Source organism: Ceratotherium simum, chromosome 2 (genome assembly GCF_057802395.1).
Source record: "Ceratotherium simum simum isolate JZ-2026a chromosome 2, ASM5780239v1, whole genome shotgun sequence".
NCBI lineage: Eukaryota > Metazoa > Chordata > Mammalia > Perissodactyla > Rhinocerotidae > Ceratotherium > Ceratotherium simum.
Window position 1 is genome coordinate 52,149,805 of NC_141901.1, and position 17,780 is coordinate 52,167,584.

Consider the following 17,780-nt stretch of genomic DNA (forward strand, 5'->3'; position numbering starts at 1 on the left):
TAAAACTTTTAGGAAAAAAAATAGGAAATTTCAGGATCTAGGGCTAGGCAAAGAGTCCTTAGACTTAACATTAAAAGCAAAATCCATAAATAGAAAACTGATAAATTGGATTTCATCAAAATTTAAAACTTTTGTTCTGTGAAAGATCCTATTAGGAGGATGAAAAGATAAGCTACAGAGTGGGAGAAAAATATTTGTAAACTACATATCTGACAAAGGACTAATATTAAAGAACTCTCAAAAATCAAAAAACAATCCACTTAGAAAATAAGCAAAAGACATGAACAGACGTTTCATGGAAGAGAACATACAGATGGCAAATAAGTACACGAAAAAATGTGCAACATCATTAGCCGTTAGGAAAATGCGAATTAAAACCATAATGAGATAGCACTACACATCTGTTAGAATGGCTAAAATAAAAAATAGTGACAACACCAAATGCTGACAAGGATGCAGAAGAACTGGATCACACATCACCACATCGCTGGTGGGAATGTAAAGTGGTACAGCCACTCAGGAAGACAGTTTGGCAGTTTCTTTAAAAAGTAAACATGCAATTAACATACAACCCAGTGATTGCATTCCTCAGTCTTTATCCTAGAAAAATTAAGACTAGCCTTCACACAAAAACCTGTTCACAAACGTTTATAGCAGCTTCATTCATAATAGCCAAAAACTAGAAACAGCCCAGATAGATGTCCTTCAATGGACGAATGATTGAACAAACTCTGGTACCTCCATACCATGGAAATGCTCCTCAGTAATAAAAAGGAATGACCTACTGATACGTGCAACAGTCTGGATGAATCTCCAGAGAAATATGATGAGTAAAAAAAGCCAAACCTAAAAGGTTACATACTGTATGATTTAATTTACATAACATTCTGGAAATGAAAACAATTATAGAAATGAACAGGTTAGTGGTTGCCAAGGGTCAGGGAGGAGAGGAGAGTGGAAGTGAGTAGATGTGACTATAAAAGGACAACGTGAGGGATCCTTGTGGTTATGGAAGTTTTCTGTATCTTGACCACATCAATGCTGATATCCAGTTTGTGATATTGTATTATAGTTTTGCAAGATGTTGTTTTGGGGGAAACAAAGTAAAATGTACATGGGATCTCTCTGTATTATTTCTTATAACTGCATGTTAATCTACAGTTACCTTTAAAAAAAGCTTAACTAAAAAAAAAGTAATATTAGTACTTCATGATTCTCTGGTATTGCCTCCACTCTATTTCTACTTCAAGCCCCCACTCAGCTAGATGGCAGGAGTTAGATCTCAGTCAGTTGCGAGTCTCCCTATCTGCTTTTATCTAAGTTTCAGGGATTCATTAACTCGATGCTAATCTTGTGCTTGGTATCATCATCTATGCTGGTGTCCACCCAGAGTAGTGTTCAGCCGTCTGTCCACCTAGAACACTGCTGCCTCCTCTTCACCTTTGGAGCTGATGGGTCCACTCCAAGTATCATATTAGTTCTTCCTCTCAATGGGCTGCAGGAAACCTTGAGGCCATTTCGGGTCTATTTGCCAGATACACCCAGTGGGCATTCCTACTCCACAAACCCAGTGATTGGGGGGACTCGAGGACTATGCTTGGGTATTGGGGACACAGGTCTCCTTTATTTTAAGGTCCCTCAGCCTATCTGGAATCTTCTTGTGTCCCCACCCCCGCTCCCCCCAGGTTCATTTGGTGGTTGAGGAAGGGCTCAGAGCCCCGTATCAGGTATGCATGGGTATCGAGTACTCTTTGCTTCCTTTCTGGTTCTGCTCTCTCACAATTCTGAAGGCAGAGAAGGGTGTGTGACAGTGGATATATTTTTCCAAATCTTATATCTTCCTTCTGGTACTCACAGTTTCTCTTCTTGGTTCTCAGCATTCTGTTGAATTGTCCTTCTCCTGAGGGGTTGAGCATAGAATCCATTTGCTGCTGCTTGACTTGGTCACAGAGTAACAGGAAGTATGAGGAAAACTCTCCTGTCAATACATCGATATTATGCCCTGATATATTCTACCATCTTTCTGCCCTCAGCCCACTTACTCTCTGACTTGTCTTTCCCTTCAGCTTGTGGCCCAGGTCCTGGAACATAAAGCTATAGGCTTTGTGATGGTGGATGCCAAGAAAGAAGCCAAGCTTGCCAAGAAACTGGGTAAGTGTGATTTTTTGAGATATATCAGGAACAAAGGTGTCTTTCAAAAAAATGTACAGTTTCATTTCTTCTTGCATGATAACTGGACTATTTTTAAATAAATATAAAATGATCCTGCATACCTTAGTCTTGGGTTGGGGAAGAGTTTCATGACAGTAAATATTGGCCTGAATTGAATAGTTTCACATCAATCATCTAATATTTCTTTGTATCAGTTCATTGAAGAGAGTTTCTTCCTGCAGAAACTGACACTAAAGATTCCAACCTCAATTTTCAGCTCCTAGAGCAGGTTAAAAGGCCAGCTTCTCGTTCTCACCGCCATGGTGATCTCTCCGGGGGAGACCAAATCTCTGCTTCCATCACCTGTTATTTCCTTACCTCATGGCTGGTACAAAAGATAGCATTAATCGTAGTGACTCTGGGGTGCCAGTGGTTTCTAAATTTCAGGGTAAATCCCAGCTGGGCAATATCACCAAGGACGAGAGGGAGGATTTAGATGAGGTACGGTTAAGTGACTATGCAGTGCAAGATGTAATCTCTTGTGTCAATATGTCACGCTTAAGTGCAGATGCACTTGAAGATTCTTACTCCTCTAATCCCAAGGAGAGCGCGTATAGGTAACTCCTCTGGTTTTCAAATACCCACACACATGTGCTGCCCATTTTGCTTTTTCTGCATGACCAGTGAAGAATGGCTATTAAAAAAATAGCAGGAGGTTATAAAACAGGACCTTTGAAGAAAGGTTAATTGGATTTGGAGTAGTAAGCACAGGGAAAAAGAAAGATTAGTGGTGGCTCAATAAATAGCTTCAAGGTACATGAAAGTTCATTACCATAGAGAATTAAAAACAGCTGTTTTCTATTTTATTTTCAAGAAGACCAGAGCTTTTTTTTAAGATTTAAATTTTAGGACACAGCGTTTAGGTTAGACACAAGGAAGAACTCATGACTATAAAATGATAATTAATTATTAAAAATGTCTGGGGTATCTCTTTCCCTGGAGACAAATTAAGGAATTTTTTTCCCCTTGAGCAGGGGAGCAAAATATGTTAAACTCTTTCCCTAGCCAAAAGTGATTTAATGAGTTCTTCTTCCCCAGCACGTCTTGATTCCCTAGTCTTCTCCTTTCCCATTGTTTTAATGAGAAGTTGAATTTGGGGGAATTTCTAGTAAATTTAGTTGGAGGAAAACACTAATGTTCCAGCCATCTAAAAATTTAGAAAGGACAAGTTGGCCAAGCGTTTGTAAGAATGGACTGGTGGATATTCTCCCAGTGGAGGGCGTGCTGGGGCTCCAATGTCTAAATGAACCTTTCTCCAAGCTCAGCCTGGAGGAACCGGGGCAGTTCTTTCTATGATCCTCCGAGTTTGTAGGACAGTTGTATTTTCTGAAGCTGCTCCTTCGTCTTCACCCTCTCTTCCATTTGCCTGAGTTTGGTCTCCATCAGGCTGTGCCTGAACTAGTGCAGTAGCCTCCTGACTGGTTTTACTCAGAGAAAATCCAACAACAGGACACTGGCTGGTGCTCCCTATGGTCCCCTCTGTGATCAGTCATTCCCGCTTCAAGGATACCTAGCACATTGCTCCTTTAGATTTACAAATGGTGCTCTGTTATGTGCCCAGGACTCTTCAGATGTGCCCTGGGACACAGCAGGCAGTGGGCCAGACTTTCTTTCCCTAGAGGTTCTTCAGAAGAGTTCATTTGGAGAAAGCATTCTCCGGCTACTAGAGAGTTTGAAAACAATTAATCTAAGGAATTAAGGATGCCATGCAGTTGGACTAAAAGCCAGCCTCAGCTATTTAGCATTCCTGGGGGGAAATGCAGTTTTCCAGCAAACGTTTGTTAAAGTACACAGCATTATGCTGAGAGTGATGGAGAGTAGAAAAGAAGATACCGAACCTGCCCTTGCAGCATTATCAGCTAACTGGGAGAATAAGATGTGCAGAATTCAGCTGTAATAGAAAAGCAAGCTGTTCATTCTGGCCACAGACATTTATGGGGTGCCTAATGTGTCCAGGCTTTGTGCTAGGCACTGGGATACCAAGGTGATAGTGGTCCTACCCTTAGAGAGCTTACGTTAGAGTGAGTACCTGTAAATGGAGCTGAGAGAAGATCAACAGTGGCTAGGGAGATTGGGGTGGCCTTCTTGGGAAAAATGAGTCCTTAAGCTGAGACCTGAAGGAATTGACCAAGATGGACGGGGGGGTGGAGGTCACTCCAAATTTGGGGAACGAAGAGAACATCTGCATAGAGAATCACGCTCTGTGACCCTTTCACATCAGCACGTGGGCAAGAAGCAAAGGGAGTACACAGGGATTAAGAAAGCCATTCTCAAAGGAGTGCAGGGCTACCCAAGGGAGAATGTGAAGGCTACGATTAGTGCTAGGTTGTGGAGGGACTTGAATGGCAGACTAAGGAGTCAAGTGGGCAGTGGGCATTAAAACGTTTTGATAAGGAGAGTGGGGTCAGCAATATTTTTGGAAAATTAAAGCAGTGGTAGAGTGGAGAATAGACTTTTCTTGCAAGTTAAAGTCCAGTAGAATTGTTGGTTCCTGACTATTTCAATTTCAATTTCCACTTTGGGAGCCCCTCTGAAGTGTGGTTTCTAGGGAACTGATCCTGAGGTTAATGCTGGTTCCACTGATCATGACCCCACTGTCACCCAGGGACCCTGAGCCAGACCTCGGCCAACAAGATGGCTCTTCTTACGTCAGGATGACCTTGTCCTGGGGACTCTTGTTTCTTCCAGGTTTTGATGAAGAAGGAAGCTTGTATATTCTCAAGGGTGATCGCACAATTGAGTTTGATGGCGAGTTTGCAGCTGATGTCTTGGTGGAGTTTCTCTTGGACGTAAGCATTTATGCACAGTGGCCCTGCGTGGAGCTGTTTGGGTTTAAAGATAGGGGGAAGTAAAACCCCAAAGTAAGAGTAGAGAAACTAGCTAACTTGACCTGGTCAAAGACAGATTTCTCAGGCTTCACGAAAAACTGAGTGCCTGCATCTCAGCACCATTCACTTCTACTGGGAAGCTGGCCCTTAAGTCACCTTAGAAACAGTTTTATTAGTGACCAAAGGGTCACAAATCAGGACTTTGTAGCAGTAACATGTTAATTCTCTTAGCAATTATACACCAACATCCCCTGAAATCCCCCTGGCTTTGTTCCAGGGCTTCTGAAGAGGAGCTGGGGAGTGTGGGAAGGAGAGGTGGATCTTCCCCTGAAGATCAGTAGGGAGAGGAGTAACAATCAGCTGAGTTACCCTCAGGGCCCAATAAAATAGGCAGGGCTAATGAGCCCCCAAATATCACACTCCTTCTCAGCCATGGAGGTACAACACCCTCAGATCCATATGCTCAGGCAAATAGAGGAACAAACACTATAAAAATATTTTATCCATAGATAAACTTACACTTTCAATAACAGCTGTGAAGTGAAATGCTTTTGAACACAGATTCCTGAACAGATAAGGAACACCAATACTGATGGTTCCCTATCTACCAGCTAGTCGACAGTGGCCTGTTGCCTCTTTTTCACAGTCTCAAAAACCCAGAGAGAGAGTCAGAAGTGAGTTGAAGGCCACCTCCTACAAAAAAGTGCCCATAGATTCTGCTTGCCCCTCTCATTGACCCATACCCACAAGCCCTAAAAAAGTTGAGAGGGCAACAGAACAACTCTGGGCCAACATGACACTGTCCTAGCTCTATCGGCTAAGTGAAGGCTTTCAGATGCACGTCACAAACCAGACTCAACTACCTTAAACAATGAGCAGTGTGATTGACCCACATACATGGAAGACCAGAGTGAGGGCAGATTTAGATTTGATCGAATCAGGACACTAACTCCATTTTTCTCTGTAAATCACAGAAAATGCTCTTTTCATTACGTTGGCTTTGTCCTCAAGCTGACTGTTCTCAAGTTGGTTATAAGATAGCCAGCAGCAGAAGCTGATACATCACATTTCCTCCAATGAGGGGAAAAACATTTGGCCTCCCATTGCTCTCTTAAAAGGAAAGGAGAAATTTCCCAAGGCCTTCAGCCAGTCTACCCTGGAGAGTCATTGGCCAGAATTGGGTTGTCTGCCATTCCTGAATCAATAACTGGCAAGAGAAATAGAATTGCCCCCAGACCAATCAGCTAACCCCTTGAGGTAAGGTCAGTTCCTCAAAAGGCACTACTGCTGAGCTCACTGGGGGATAGTGGGATGGATGCTGAGGCACCAAGCACAAAATCCATGACTTCCCTCCAAAGCACTCTACACATGTGCCTCATTTCCCCACTGGGCAAGGAACAGTTCTCTTATTTCAACATATTTTGTGTATGTGTGTGGCATTCCAGCTAATTGAAGATCCTGTGGAGATCATCAACAGCAAACTGGAAGTCCAAGCCTTTGAACGCATTGAGGACCAGATCAAACTCATTGGGTTTTTCAAGAGTCAGGACTCAGAATGTAAGTTGTCTGTCAACACCAGCCTGTCAGTCTAAAAGCTATTTTCCCAGCAATTTATAATAGATTATCCATAAAGAGAATGGGCCATCAGCATATCCTGTGCTGCGTAGAATAGAGGGAGAATCTTCCTTGCACCCTGTGCAATGGGACACGTGCAAAAAATTATGCAAAACAGGAAGAGGAGCTGAAAGAACATTAAAGACTGAGCCATGTTCTCTGGCCTTGAAGGGGAGTTGAGCGTTTTAAAGAAGAGAGAATAGCCCTTCCTCCACTTTTTCCACCTGCCCACCTACCAATAGGATTCTTCCCCCAAATGAGACAAATAGTGGGCTGTCTCCCTGACATTGGCAGCTCCCGTGGTCACCAGTTGGAGAGTTTCTCAGTCACTTGGACAGCATTAGAGGAAAATTGGGGTAGGGATGGGCTTAGCAGCTGCAGCACAATGTGGAAAATTGCTAGTCAACCCCCGCTGACCACCGAGGCTGCCTGCAGTGGCACGGCCACACCCTGGGTATATTTCCTTTGAAAGCTTTGTGGCCAGGTTTTGGGTGGGCACAGAAACATACCATAGCATCACCACAACCCATACGGGGTGAGAGGGTGGTGAGTGGGAGTTAGGAAGAGTCAGGAAGAGAAGAGACCAGGAAGGCTAACTACTTGAGCACATTTTTTTAAACTGCTTTAGCAGCATGGACCCAATGAGTTAAGCTTTTTTCTGGTGTCTCAGCCTTGGAGGGAGGGAAAGTATTAGGGGGAGTAGGCATAACTAGGAAAGAGAATCTGGTTGCATTAGTACACGGGGGAGGTGAAAATAAGGGCTGATTACGACCATTTCTGGAAACTCCAAAATATTTTGAAATTACTTGCAAAGCTGTTTCTTTACCCCATCTGCCAACTGGCATCCTTAGTCATCTCATCGACAACCCACCAATTTTCTGTCTCCCACGACCCAAACTTAACTGTCTTCTCATTTTCTACATAAAAGCCTCTATTCACCCTCCTTAAGAGTGTGCTGGGGGAAGGAGGCTGGCCAGGAAGTTTCGCCCCCATTCTTCTTTAGGTGAATTTCTTTCAATTTTCACATTTCTATATAGATGCTGACTACTCTGGGGTGCTTCTCCTCTTTATTTCACTTCCTTCTATTTTCCTTTGTCTTTTTGTGTCTCCCCCCCTCCCCCAATTGTTTCCATTCCTTTCCATCCTTCTATTTCTCTCTCCTCCCCACTTAAGCTCAGGATAGCAGATAAGGAGAGAGGCAAGGTAAGATTGGGAAAAGAGCACGTCTTCCAGTTCCTATCTTCCCCTACCCTAAACTAATAACAGTAATAGCTCCATTTAATTAACACAAAACACCTGCCAGGGCCTATGCAGGAGCTTTATGTAGATGCCTTAATTTCATTCTCACAACCAGCTTGTGAGAGAGTTACCATTATTATCAGCGTTTTAATGATGAGGAAATAAAGGAACAGAAAGGTTGAATTAACTCACTCAGTATCACAGAGCTAGCAAATAAATAGTAGAGTCAAGATTTAAATCCCAGGAATCCGATGTTAGAACTCATACCCTTACCACTGGGCTGTACTTTCCAGACTTCACAAGCTTGGTCAGGTCACGGCACACACAAAATGTGATGATGCCTGTACAACACATAGGAGTAAACTGGAAGAGATTTGGGCTTAGGGGGAAAAAACATTTTTTTACTTTCTTTATATAATATAATAATAATATACAAAATAATAAGAAAGATATCAAATATTGCATTGTAAAAATAAAATCTTTTTAGATTTTGAATGAGAATCTTGTGCTTGCCCCTAAGAATATAGCTTTTGATAATTAGGTTTTATGCTTGAAATAGCAACATGCCATTCCTTATGAAGGCTTTAAATAACCTCTCCAAATTCTTGATAGTCACCATTGGCAAGAGACTTTGCTTACACATGTGGATGGTGGCAAATGACAGGACAACATTCATTGCTTTTTCTTGGATTGATGAACAGTCTTTTTTCACCATTTAACAGAATTTAAGTAATCAACTCTCTAAATTGCCCTTCAAGGATGTAAGCATTCTTTCAATCTAACAGCTATTACTTTCCTGTTCATTGACAAATGTAGTGTTAATATTTCTTATGATAATTTGAATAGATTTCAAATCCAATTGAACTTTTTCATATTATGTATTTCAAAATAATGATGAGGCATTTCCTTAGGAATACGCAGTATTGCTCTACTGCTCTTACAAATTTTTCTTAAAATTTAAATAATAAAGTTACTAGTGAGCCATTTCAACCTCCTTTTAAAGGTTGAATTTTTGCTTTTAAATTGATAAACTTTGTCTACGTTGTGTATTTCGCATGGTCCTTGCAATTTTCAGTTAACTTCATTCAGGAGCTCAGCAAGGTCTAGCATGTTTTGAAGCCAATAATTTATCCTTCAAGAAGTTTTTCAAAGTGAGTATAATTCACAGGTTTTTTTCAATTCATGTCTTAGCTCGTAAACTCTCAATAAAACTCTCCTTAGACAGTTAGCCTGCTTTAGTGTGAAATAGCAGAGACAGGTCTTCTGAATCCATTTCTTCACCTAGAGGTAAAAAGAGAAGGGGATATGGAGGTTTAGATGTTATTGGGGTCACATTTTTTTATCACAACGTTTTATGTGGAATTCGGATCCACAGACAAAGTTTATATAACAAAGATTTTCTGTGAATAAATAACGCTTGAATCTCAAGATTTTCAGAATGAACTCAATGACAGTCTTTTTTTTTTTTTGTGAGGAAGATCAGCCCTGAGCTAACATCCAATGCCAATCTGCCTCTTTTTTTTATCTGAGGAAGACTAGCCCTGGGCCGACAACCATGCCCACTTTCCTCTACTTTATATGGGACGCCGCCACAGCATGGCTTGACAAGCTGTGGTCTGTGCGCGCCCAGGATCCGAACCTGCCAACCCTGGGCCACTGAAGCGGAGCGTGCACTTAACCGCTGCGCCACCAGGCCAGCCCCAATGACAATCTTTACACCTTCTTGTCATTACAGCCTCACCATCAGACATGAATTTGGGGGGTGTTTCCAAAATCTGTTTCAAAGTGTTCATCTACTTCTTTGGATGTTTCATCCTCAAGAACTTGGTTTGGTTCTTCTTTGCAGGACAATTGTTGTTGTTCCAAGCATGTCTCAGCAGAGTTTCTTTCTAACTGGTGCTATTAACCATGTTCAGTTACTAATGTCTGTAGGCTCACCAGTCTATGAGACTATTTTGATATGGTCATCTTCTGGATCAGGGTTAAAAAAAACAAAAAACGTAAAAACAAAGACAAAAAGAAAAACTCCTGTTTTGGGTTTATTTTTTTTTGCTCTTGTCTAAACTTTAAAACACTTAAACCTTTTTTTCCCTTGAGATGGATGTTTTGTGTTAAGGAGCCAGCTTGGTTTGCAGTGTGGTACAATTTCTTATTTTGATGCTTCCACATAAACAAGATATTTAAGCTGAGGAAAAGAAAAATAATCAGTGCAGAGAAATCCAAATTTGAGATAATACTCATTATATTGCCTAAGTAGTGACAAATGATTTTGGACTATTTTATCTTGTGAATATGAGGACTTTCCAGCAAATCCCTTACTGTGGGAAAATAAAATAATCTTAGAAATGAAATATAGTTAAACAAAAATACTTTAGAAAATTATAAGCCTTTATGGCTTCAGAAATTGGCTTTTTAAATAATGTATGTTACCCGCATTTTAAGACTTGGATAAATATCAAAAATGAAGCATAGAATAGGCATTTAAATGTTAAGTTTTATTTAATTCAATGTTAAAATTATGGAAAACTGACAAAATATAAATATTACTTTCATTCATGTATGATCAAAAATATTTTGAAAATTTGGCTTTCTGAAGCTGTAAAGGCCTACAGACACCTTTAATGAATTAATTTAATTAAATTATGTCCAATTACTATTTTTGAAAGAAATATTTTTTAATTTATAAAAACAAACAATAATACACTATTAAAATCCATCAAGAATCAGAGAGGTTAGTAGTTAATATCTATAGGCATTAGAAAAAAGAAAGAAAGAAGGAAGGAAGGGATAAATTAAATAATTCAGAAAATTAAGAAAATCAGTTTTATGCTCTTTAGGAATACCTCATACCAGATTATGTTAGTAATACTGATTATGATGACTATGAACATAAACAGATAGCAATCATACATTCCATTGATGTTCATGGAAAATATGAACATTAGAGTAAGTTAAATCAAAAGAAAAAAAATTTTAGAGTTTTACAAACCAAAAAATATCCCTGAAGACAAACAAACCTGGACTAAAGTAAACAATCACACTCTAAGAAGATTCAGTGGGGCAGTCAGGGGAGCAGCCTCTCTAGCTGTGTTGCTTGGTAAAGTCTTAGGCAGAAAATAATTGTTGTTGAACACAGGGAGTTTTTAGAGGGAGCCATTGCTTTCAAATATAATTTTAAATACTATAAAATTTTGAATGGTTGTAGAAAACATTTTGTAAGTTTTATCACCATAAATAAAAAATTTGTCTATCAAGCCATTTGTGATACACCTGTGGTTATCACACACCGACTGAAAGCATCATGGTGTTCTCCCAGACATCCGTGTTTCTCTGTCTGTTTCTTCTTGCCTTTGAAAAGAGGATGGGATCAGTGGGTGGGGAAGCTAGGAGCTGGTGAGGCACCCAGGGAAGCAGTTGTTGAGGATCCTGTATTTCTGATGTAGTTTGAGGATGATTGATCAAGGAAGTTTAATGGCACAGAGGTCATTGGCTTTGCAAATGATCTCAAGCTTTTCTATAGAGCAAAAACAATGGAGAGACAGTGGAGAAACTGGAAGAATTTAAAGCGTAGGTAGACTGGAATGGTCTTGGGAGAGAAGGATCCTAAGAGATTTGTGACCAAACTAGAAGGATCTGGAAGAACCAGGAGGCTACATCTTCCAAGGAGCCTGGGCATGAAGGTCCATATCCAGCTTGAGTGTGTAGCTATGGATGCTGGTGTTGAGAGAGCCTGACAAGAGCTTCCTGGGGAACTCAGCTGATGGTTAAGAATGCCAAACTAGGGACAATCTGGAGCTAAGGGGTCAATATCCAGTATGGAAAACCATCTGAGATGGAGAAAAATGGTGAGGAAATGTTAAGGTAAGTCTATAGTAAGCTAGAGGTTGAAGGCTGAACTGTTCAGGAACCTACTCCAGAAGGGGAAAGAAGTATCAAGGTAACTGGAGAGTCAGACTGGGAAAAGCCAGGAAGGAGCTGGTCAGCACCAAAACAAGACATGAGGGCAGAAAAAAGCCTCATGATCACAGGAGATCAGACAGAGTGGAAGACTAGACCAGGTTTCCCAGAAGACAACTGCCGTTTGGGTGAGTCTAAGGGTTTAACTACATTTTGAAGCATCAACCTGGGGTGTTAGCTTGCTCCACCTTTCTTCATCTTAAAAAGGATATAGACTGGCTCCCCAAAAGAAGAAGGGAGTTCTCCTGACATGGGTCTAGGCCATGCTTTGCATCAGGTAGGAGTTCATGCAGGTGGGGAGAGGTCCATCAGGGACAAGGGGGTCAGGGAGGCAGGGAACAGAGCACTCTCATGGATCCCACTGCTGCTTTAGATGGAGATAAATGATTTAGGTATGGCTTTAACCATTCCACTTTCTATACTCTCCCACCTCCCCTCTATTCATTCTCCAAATCTCCCCCCATCTTCTTCCCCTCCAATCCTCTACCCCAACTATCAGGCTATATAATATATTTTCTGACAACCCAATTACTTTTATGAGAATGAGTTCAGGTGACTGTGTATCAGTATGTACAGATGATCTTGTAAATTTTTCAACCCTTCTCCCATCTGTGCTTATTGCACTTACCTCTATTCTAGCAACTATCATATTGCATTGTGATTCTTTAAGGGCCCATAACCCTCCTTGGGCTGTGAGTCTTTGCGATTAGTGTCCTTGTCTTACTCATCTTGGTGTCCCCTGAGCCAGCATTATTCTTGAAATGTTTTTGATTGAGTATTAGAAAATTCTGCATGCTCCCAGAATTCCAGCAAAAGCTTAATGCTCTGATGATTAAGGGATATGGAATTCCATGAAATGGAAAAAAGCTAATCTTGTTAAGAATGAATCATAGGATCATTGACTCTCAGGATTATAGACTTTATGCAGAATAATCACCAACACTGCCACCATTACCATTACCAATACCCTCACAACTAAGGTTTGAATATGAATGTCCTTACCAAGTAACTGTCTAGGTGGCATAAGGCACAGCATGGCCACACTTGCCTGGTCTCATGACTATTTTGACCAATTTAGACTCAAGTTTGGGACCAGAGTCAAGCATAGGCTTGATTAATTTTAAATCTTGCTCTCAAGCGATCAGAATAAAAAAAAGAAAACTTAAAACGAGGGAAAGAAAAACTGGGATTTACCAAAAGAGATCCTCCTGCTAAGAAATTTAAAATATTTCTGTGATGTCATTTTTGAGTGAGATTCCTTTATGTACAAAGGTGGATTTTCTTCTTACTTAGTGTTCATGTATACAGCAGGCTGCACTCTCTCTAGAGGGCACACTTATAACCAGCAGTGAGTTTGATTGAAAGAACTTTCTCTTCTGGTTTGGAATTTGACATTGATTTTTCTCTTTCTTGTCCTCTCTTGGTTACTTCTGTTTTCTCCTTTCCATCTACAAATTTCCTAAAATGCATAAAAGTGTGGTAAAGAGCCTTTTTGGATGATTGAATGCCAGTCAATTCAAATTCCTTGGGGGAAACTGTGGGTTTAAATAATACCAAACAATTATCTATCTAAATAATATCTACTAAATAATAATTATTATTAATATTAATAATTATATTAGATGTTATATATTAATAATCATCTTTAAATAATCCAATCAGGATTAATTGGCTTCCCACTCTCTCTACATTATTAAAAAAGAGAAATTTCTGCAGTATGCATCTTGAAAATATCTCTCCATTTTATCTTTTTCTCTTAGATTATAAGGCTTTTGAAGAGGCAGCTGAACACTTCCAGCCTTACATCAAATTTTTTGCTACCTTCGACAAAGGGGTAAGTTTCTATGAAACCTCAATTTGAACACTTTTGTAGGCACAAATATTAAAGTTTGAACTTTCCACCACTTTTTCTTTTAGCAACATTAACCATCTTCCATCCATTAACACTTTCTCAAGTGTTAGAAATAAGTCAGTAAATCACTATTGAATGAGAGATGAGAACAAAGATGATTAATTCAGAGGATGGAAGGATATTTCTGAAAACATCCAGTGAAAAGTGATGAACCATTCTTTATCACCTTGAACACTAAGAATGGGAAGTGTGTGAACCCAGGGTGTGCCGGGATGCTGGTCACTGCTTCCTTTTTGCTTAGAGCCATCCTCTCCCTTCCTGGGGTTGCATCCTTCCCCATCTACTGTGTTAGGATGGAGAATAGAATGGGGAGGAGCCCTGGGTGCTTCTGAAAGTTACCTGCATCTTCAGGAGATGGCATTGATGTACTTGTCTTAATTCAGTTGCTCTTTATTTTCTGGATGTGTCAAGTGCTTTTATAACCCAAAGAACAGCAGAGCTAGAGGGACCTTGGATCAATGGGTAATTTATTGGGGGTCTACTGTGGTCCGAGTACTCCAGTCTGGCTCCAGTTGCTACTAAAATGGCTACTATTTATTGAGTGCATTCTGTACGTTGGGCACAATTTGATATGCTGCATTTATACTATCTCTATTCTAAACTCCAAAAAGTATGAACTTCCACTTCCCAGATAAGGAAAAAAGATTTACAAAGGTTAAGTAATAGCCAGAGTCTCCAGCGAATTAATGGTAGTGCTGAGATCCCAATTTAGGATCATTTGTGCCCAAAACCTGTGCCCTTGCCTCTGTACCACACCATTATGTAGACGACTCTGTACCTGCCCTTGAGATTCAGGGCACATACCCACACACCCACACTCATACTCACATCCACACCCACATAACATACAACATACACATAGCATACCCAACACATACATACATAACACACACAACACACACATACATAATATATATAATATTATATAATATATAATAAATATATAAGTAATATATATACTTACACAACACAAACATAACACACCTCCTCACGAACACCCACACTCACACTCACACACATATAACAACCCCAGTACACACACACACTCACATCCACACCCACACACATATAACTCACACACACCAAGTAAAAGCCCTAAGTCACCATATTTACTAGAACAAATAAATATAGAACAAATTAAGTCCTGATTAAATTCAAGTAAAAGTTAATGAGCAAGTGGCCCACTGAGGAGTAAGGCAATTGGTGAGCAATGCTCATGGGCCTTTATACTATGAGGAGTTCAAGTATTCTGTGAAAAACAAGAGGAAGCCTGTAGGTGCTGAAGCACGGAAGGAGTATGATGAAAGGAGATTGCATTCAATTCATACATATATTGAACCATCTCTGTAGATATGACCCCTGTCTACAGCCCAGAAGAGAAGTCTCTAATCTAAGTAATATAATCTAAACTCGAAGAAAGTTTACCCTAATTGGTTGGATTAGAGTTGGGAGAGATCTTGAGCAAGAATACCAAAAAAAATAATAACTGTCATTTATTAAGTGCTTTTTATGTGCCAGACTTTGTGCTAAGAGCTTTATGTATGTTTTCTCATTTAATCCTCTCACCACCCCATAAGAGAGGGATTAGTATTCTCCATCTACAGAGGATGAAACTGAGACCCTGAGAGATTAAGTGATTTGATCCTGGTCACATAGTTAGTGAGTAGTGAAGCTTAATATAATCTCAGGTCAGCCTGACTTCAAAGTCAATGCTCTGTACTGCTGTACTCCAGAGAAAGAAGCAATACATGTAAGATGCTTAGCTGGCGTCTGGCACATAGTGAGCATTCAGTAAATGTTAGCTAGTACTGTTGTTAAGAAAAGGCAGTCTCTAAGCCCAGGAAGGTGGGGGTTGGGAGAGGATGTTGGTAGAGAAGGGGAGATACAGGGAAGCTAAGCTGAATACATCACTGATGTTTAGTTATGATGGGCCAGGAGTGACCAAGGTGGCTCCTGGGAAAGAACTCATCTGAGGGAAGAGAGAGTCAGGCAGACAAGCTTGGCCAAGCAACAAAGCCTTAGTTCTTAGAAGGGTGGTCCAATGCTGAGTTCAGAGTAGTGTCTGTTTTCAGACATGCCTCCCAGCCCAACCATATGGCTTCATGTCTGTGGCCCATGAAGAAGGGGAGGTCAGGCTATAATTAAAAACTCAGAAAGCTCTTCACCAAAAACTCTGTGAGACATTGAGTCATAAGTGCCCCTGTTCATGTAGCCTTGTGGGTGCATAACATTTAGTCATACGCTGCTTAACGATGGGGATACATCCTGAGAAATGCATCATTAGGCAATTTTGTCATTGTGCGAACATCATAGAGTGTATTTACACAAACCTAGATAGTGTAGCCTACTACACGTAGGCTATATGGTACTAATGTTATGAGACCACCGTCGTCTATGCAGTCTGTGGTTGACCAAAATGTCGTTATGCAGCCATGACTGTAAGAAGAGAAAGGCACACTCTCTACCTCTATGTGGAACACAGAGGGAAGGGCTGTTGCACTGAGAGGATTTGATGCCATTTGGGACTTAAGAACTTGCACCTATCAGTTGGAGAGTGGGGGGATGACAGTGCCCAACAGGAGATGGTGGATTCCAGAAGGCATGGCTGCACCCAGTAGAAGCCTCAGTGGTGTCCAGCAGAGGATACTAGAGCAGAAGAGGTGGCTGAAAAGACCTGTTTGCGAGACACACCGTAGGGAATCCCAGAGGGACCTGGAGGAGGGGAGGTGCTTTGTAACGGTTGGAGTCAGGAGAAGCAAGGGCCAAGGAAGCACTAATGCAGCCCCAAGATGAAAACCACCTGGCAGAGGTGGAGATGACAAGAGGACCTGGCCACTGTTGAGATGAAGGAGAGGAAGATGAGAGAAGACACAAAAATAACTGAAGATTACAAGTCTCAGCTTAAAGGCACAAAGATTGTGAAGCTACTGGAAACATTAGGAAGTCTAGGAAAAAGAATCTATTGAGGAACATAAGATGGGGTGGTGATCTCTAATTTCTACAAGTTGAGGAGACATTCAACTCGAGGTGTCTTTCATTTATTCATTCATTCACTCACTCAGCAAGCATTTATTGAGTGCTAAAGTGCTCTTTGGCATCACTCTTCTAGATGCCAGGGACACAATATCAAGCAAAACAGATTCCTATCCTTGTAGAATTTAGAGTTTAGTTGGGGAGGGGAGAAGATGGGAATACAGAAAGTAAGTGAACAAACCAATAAATATATTATATTAAATACGTATATGACTCAGAGAACCATAAAAAGGGTGAGATATCAGGGCTGCTGATGTAGATTTGGGAGTTAGGATTTCCAACCACTGTCCATATTGGTATCCCCCAAGGAGCCTTTAAAACCATGGATTCCTGGATCCCACACCTGGTAATTTGGATTTTTTAGGATTCTGACCAGGCCCAGGTGTATGCATTTTCACAGAGGTCCCTGGGGAATTTCACCTGGCACACAGGTTTGGGACCAGCACTAATCTGTGGATCCTGATCCTGATTCAAGCCACATGAGGGCCTGACCTTTCTGAAGCAAATGCAGCTAGAGAGAGTCAGAGGGCTAAGGATGGCGACTGCTCTGCTGCACCTCACATAGAAACACATCAGTTCTAATTATCCCATGGCACCTGCCACTGTCTAGTTCTTTTCTTGGAGTGAACAGTGAGAAGCAAAATCATTTTTTCGAACCATATTGGGGCCAAAAGAAGCTGTGATTATCTAAACCAAGTTAATGGAGAAGACAGATGTTGAGAAGGCCTAAATTCATGAGTTGGTTTCATTTGCAACATCTGAAATGGCTTGCCAACTTATAGAAAAAACATCTGTATCAAAATTCACACTCGTGCAAATGTCAGAAAAATGGCCATTGTCTTTGGCAAAATTCATTCCAACTAGTTAAAAAAAAAAAAGCACAAAAGATCTCATTATATGGACCTCTTCAGCTTTTAATAATAAAATCCATTCTTACATAATTGTACCACCCATGAACCAGGTCTGGTCCTAGAACAGTATGTTGG

The 17,780-nt window shown here is 40.7% G+C and overlaps 1 protein-coding gene across 1 annotated transcript in view; it reads left to right on the forward strand.

Moving 5' to 3' along the window:
• Positions 1-17,780, forward strand: part of CASQ2 (calsequestrin 2) — a 63,526-nt gene that overhangs the window by 19,930 nt on the left and 25,816 nt on the right. Inside the window, exons 2-5 of the mRNA XM_004420621.3 lie at positions 2,067-2,151; positions 4,900-5,000; positions 6,485-6,596; positions 13,610-13,683. Coding sequence (XP_004420678.1) covers positions 2,067-2,151; positions 4,900-5,000; positions 6,485-6,596; positions 13,610-13,683 — 372 coding nt within the window. The remainder of the gene's footprint in view (positions 1-2,066; positions 2,152-4,899; positions 5,001-6,484; positions 6,597-13,609; positions 13,684-17,780) is intronic.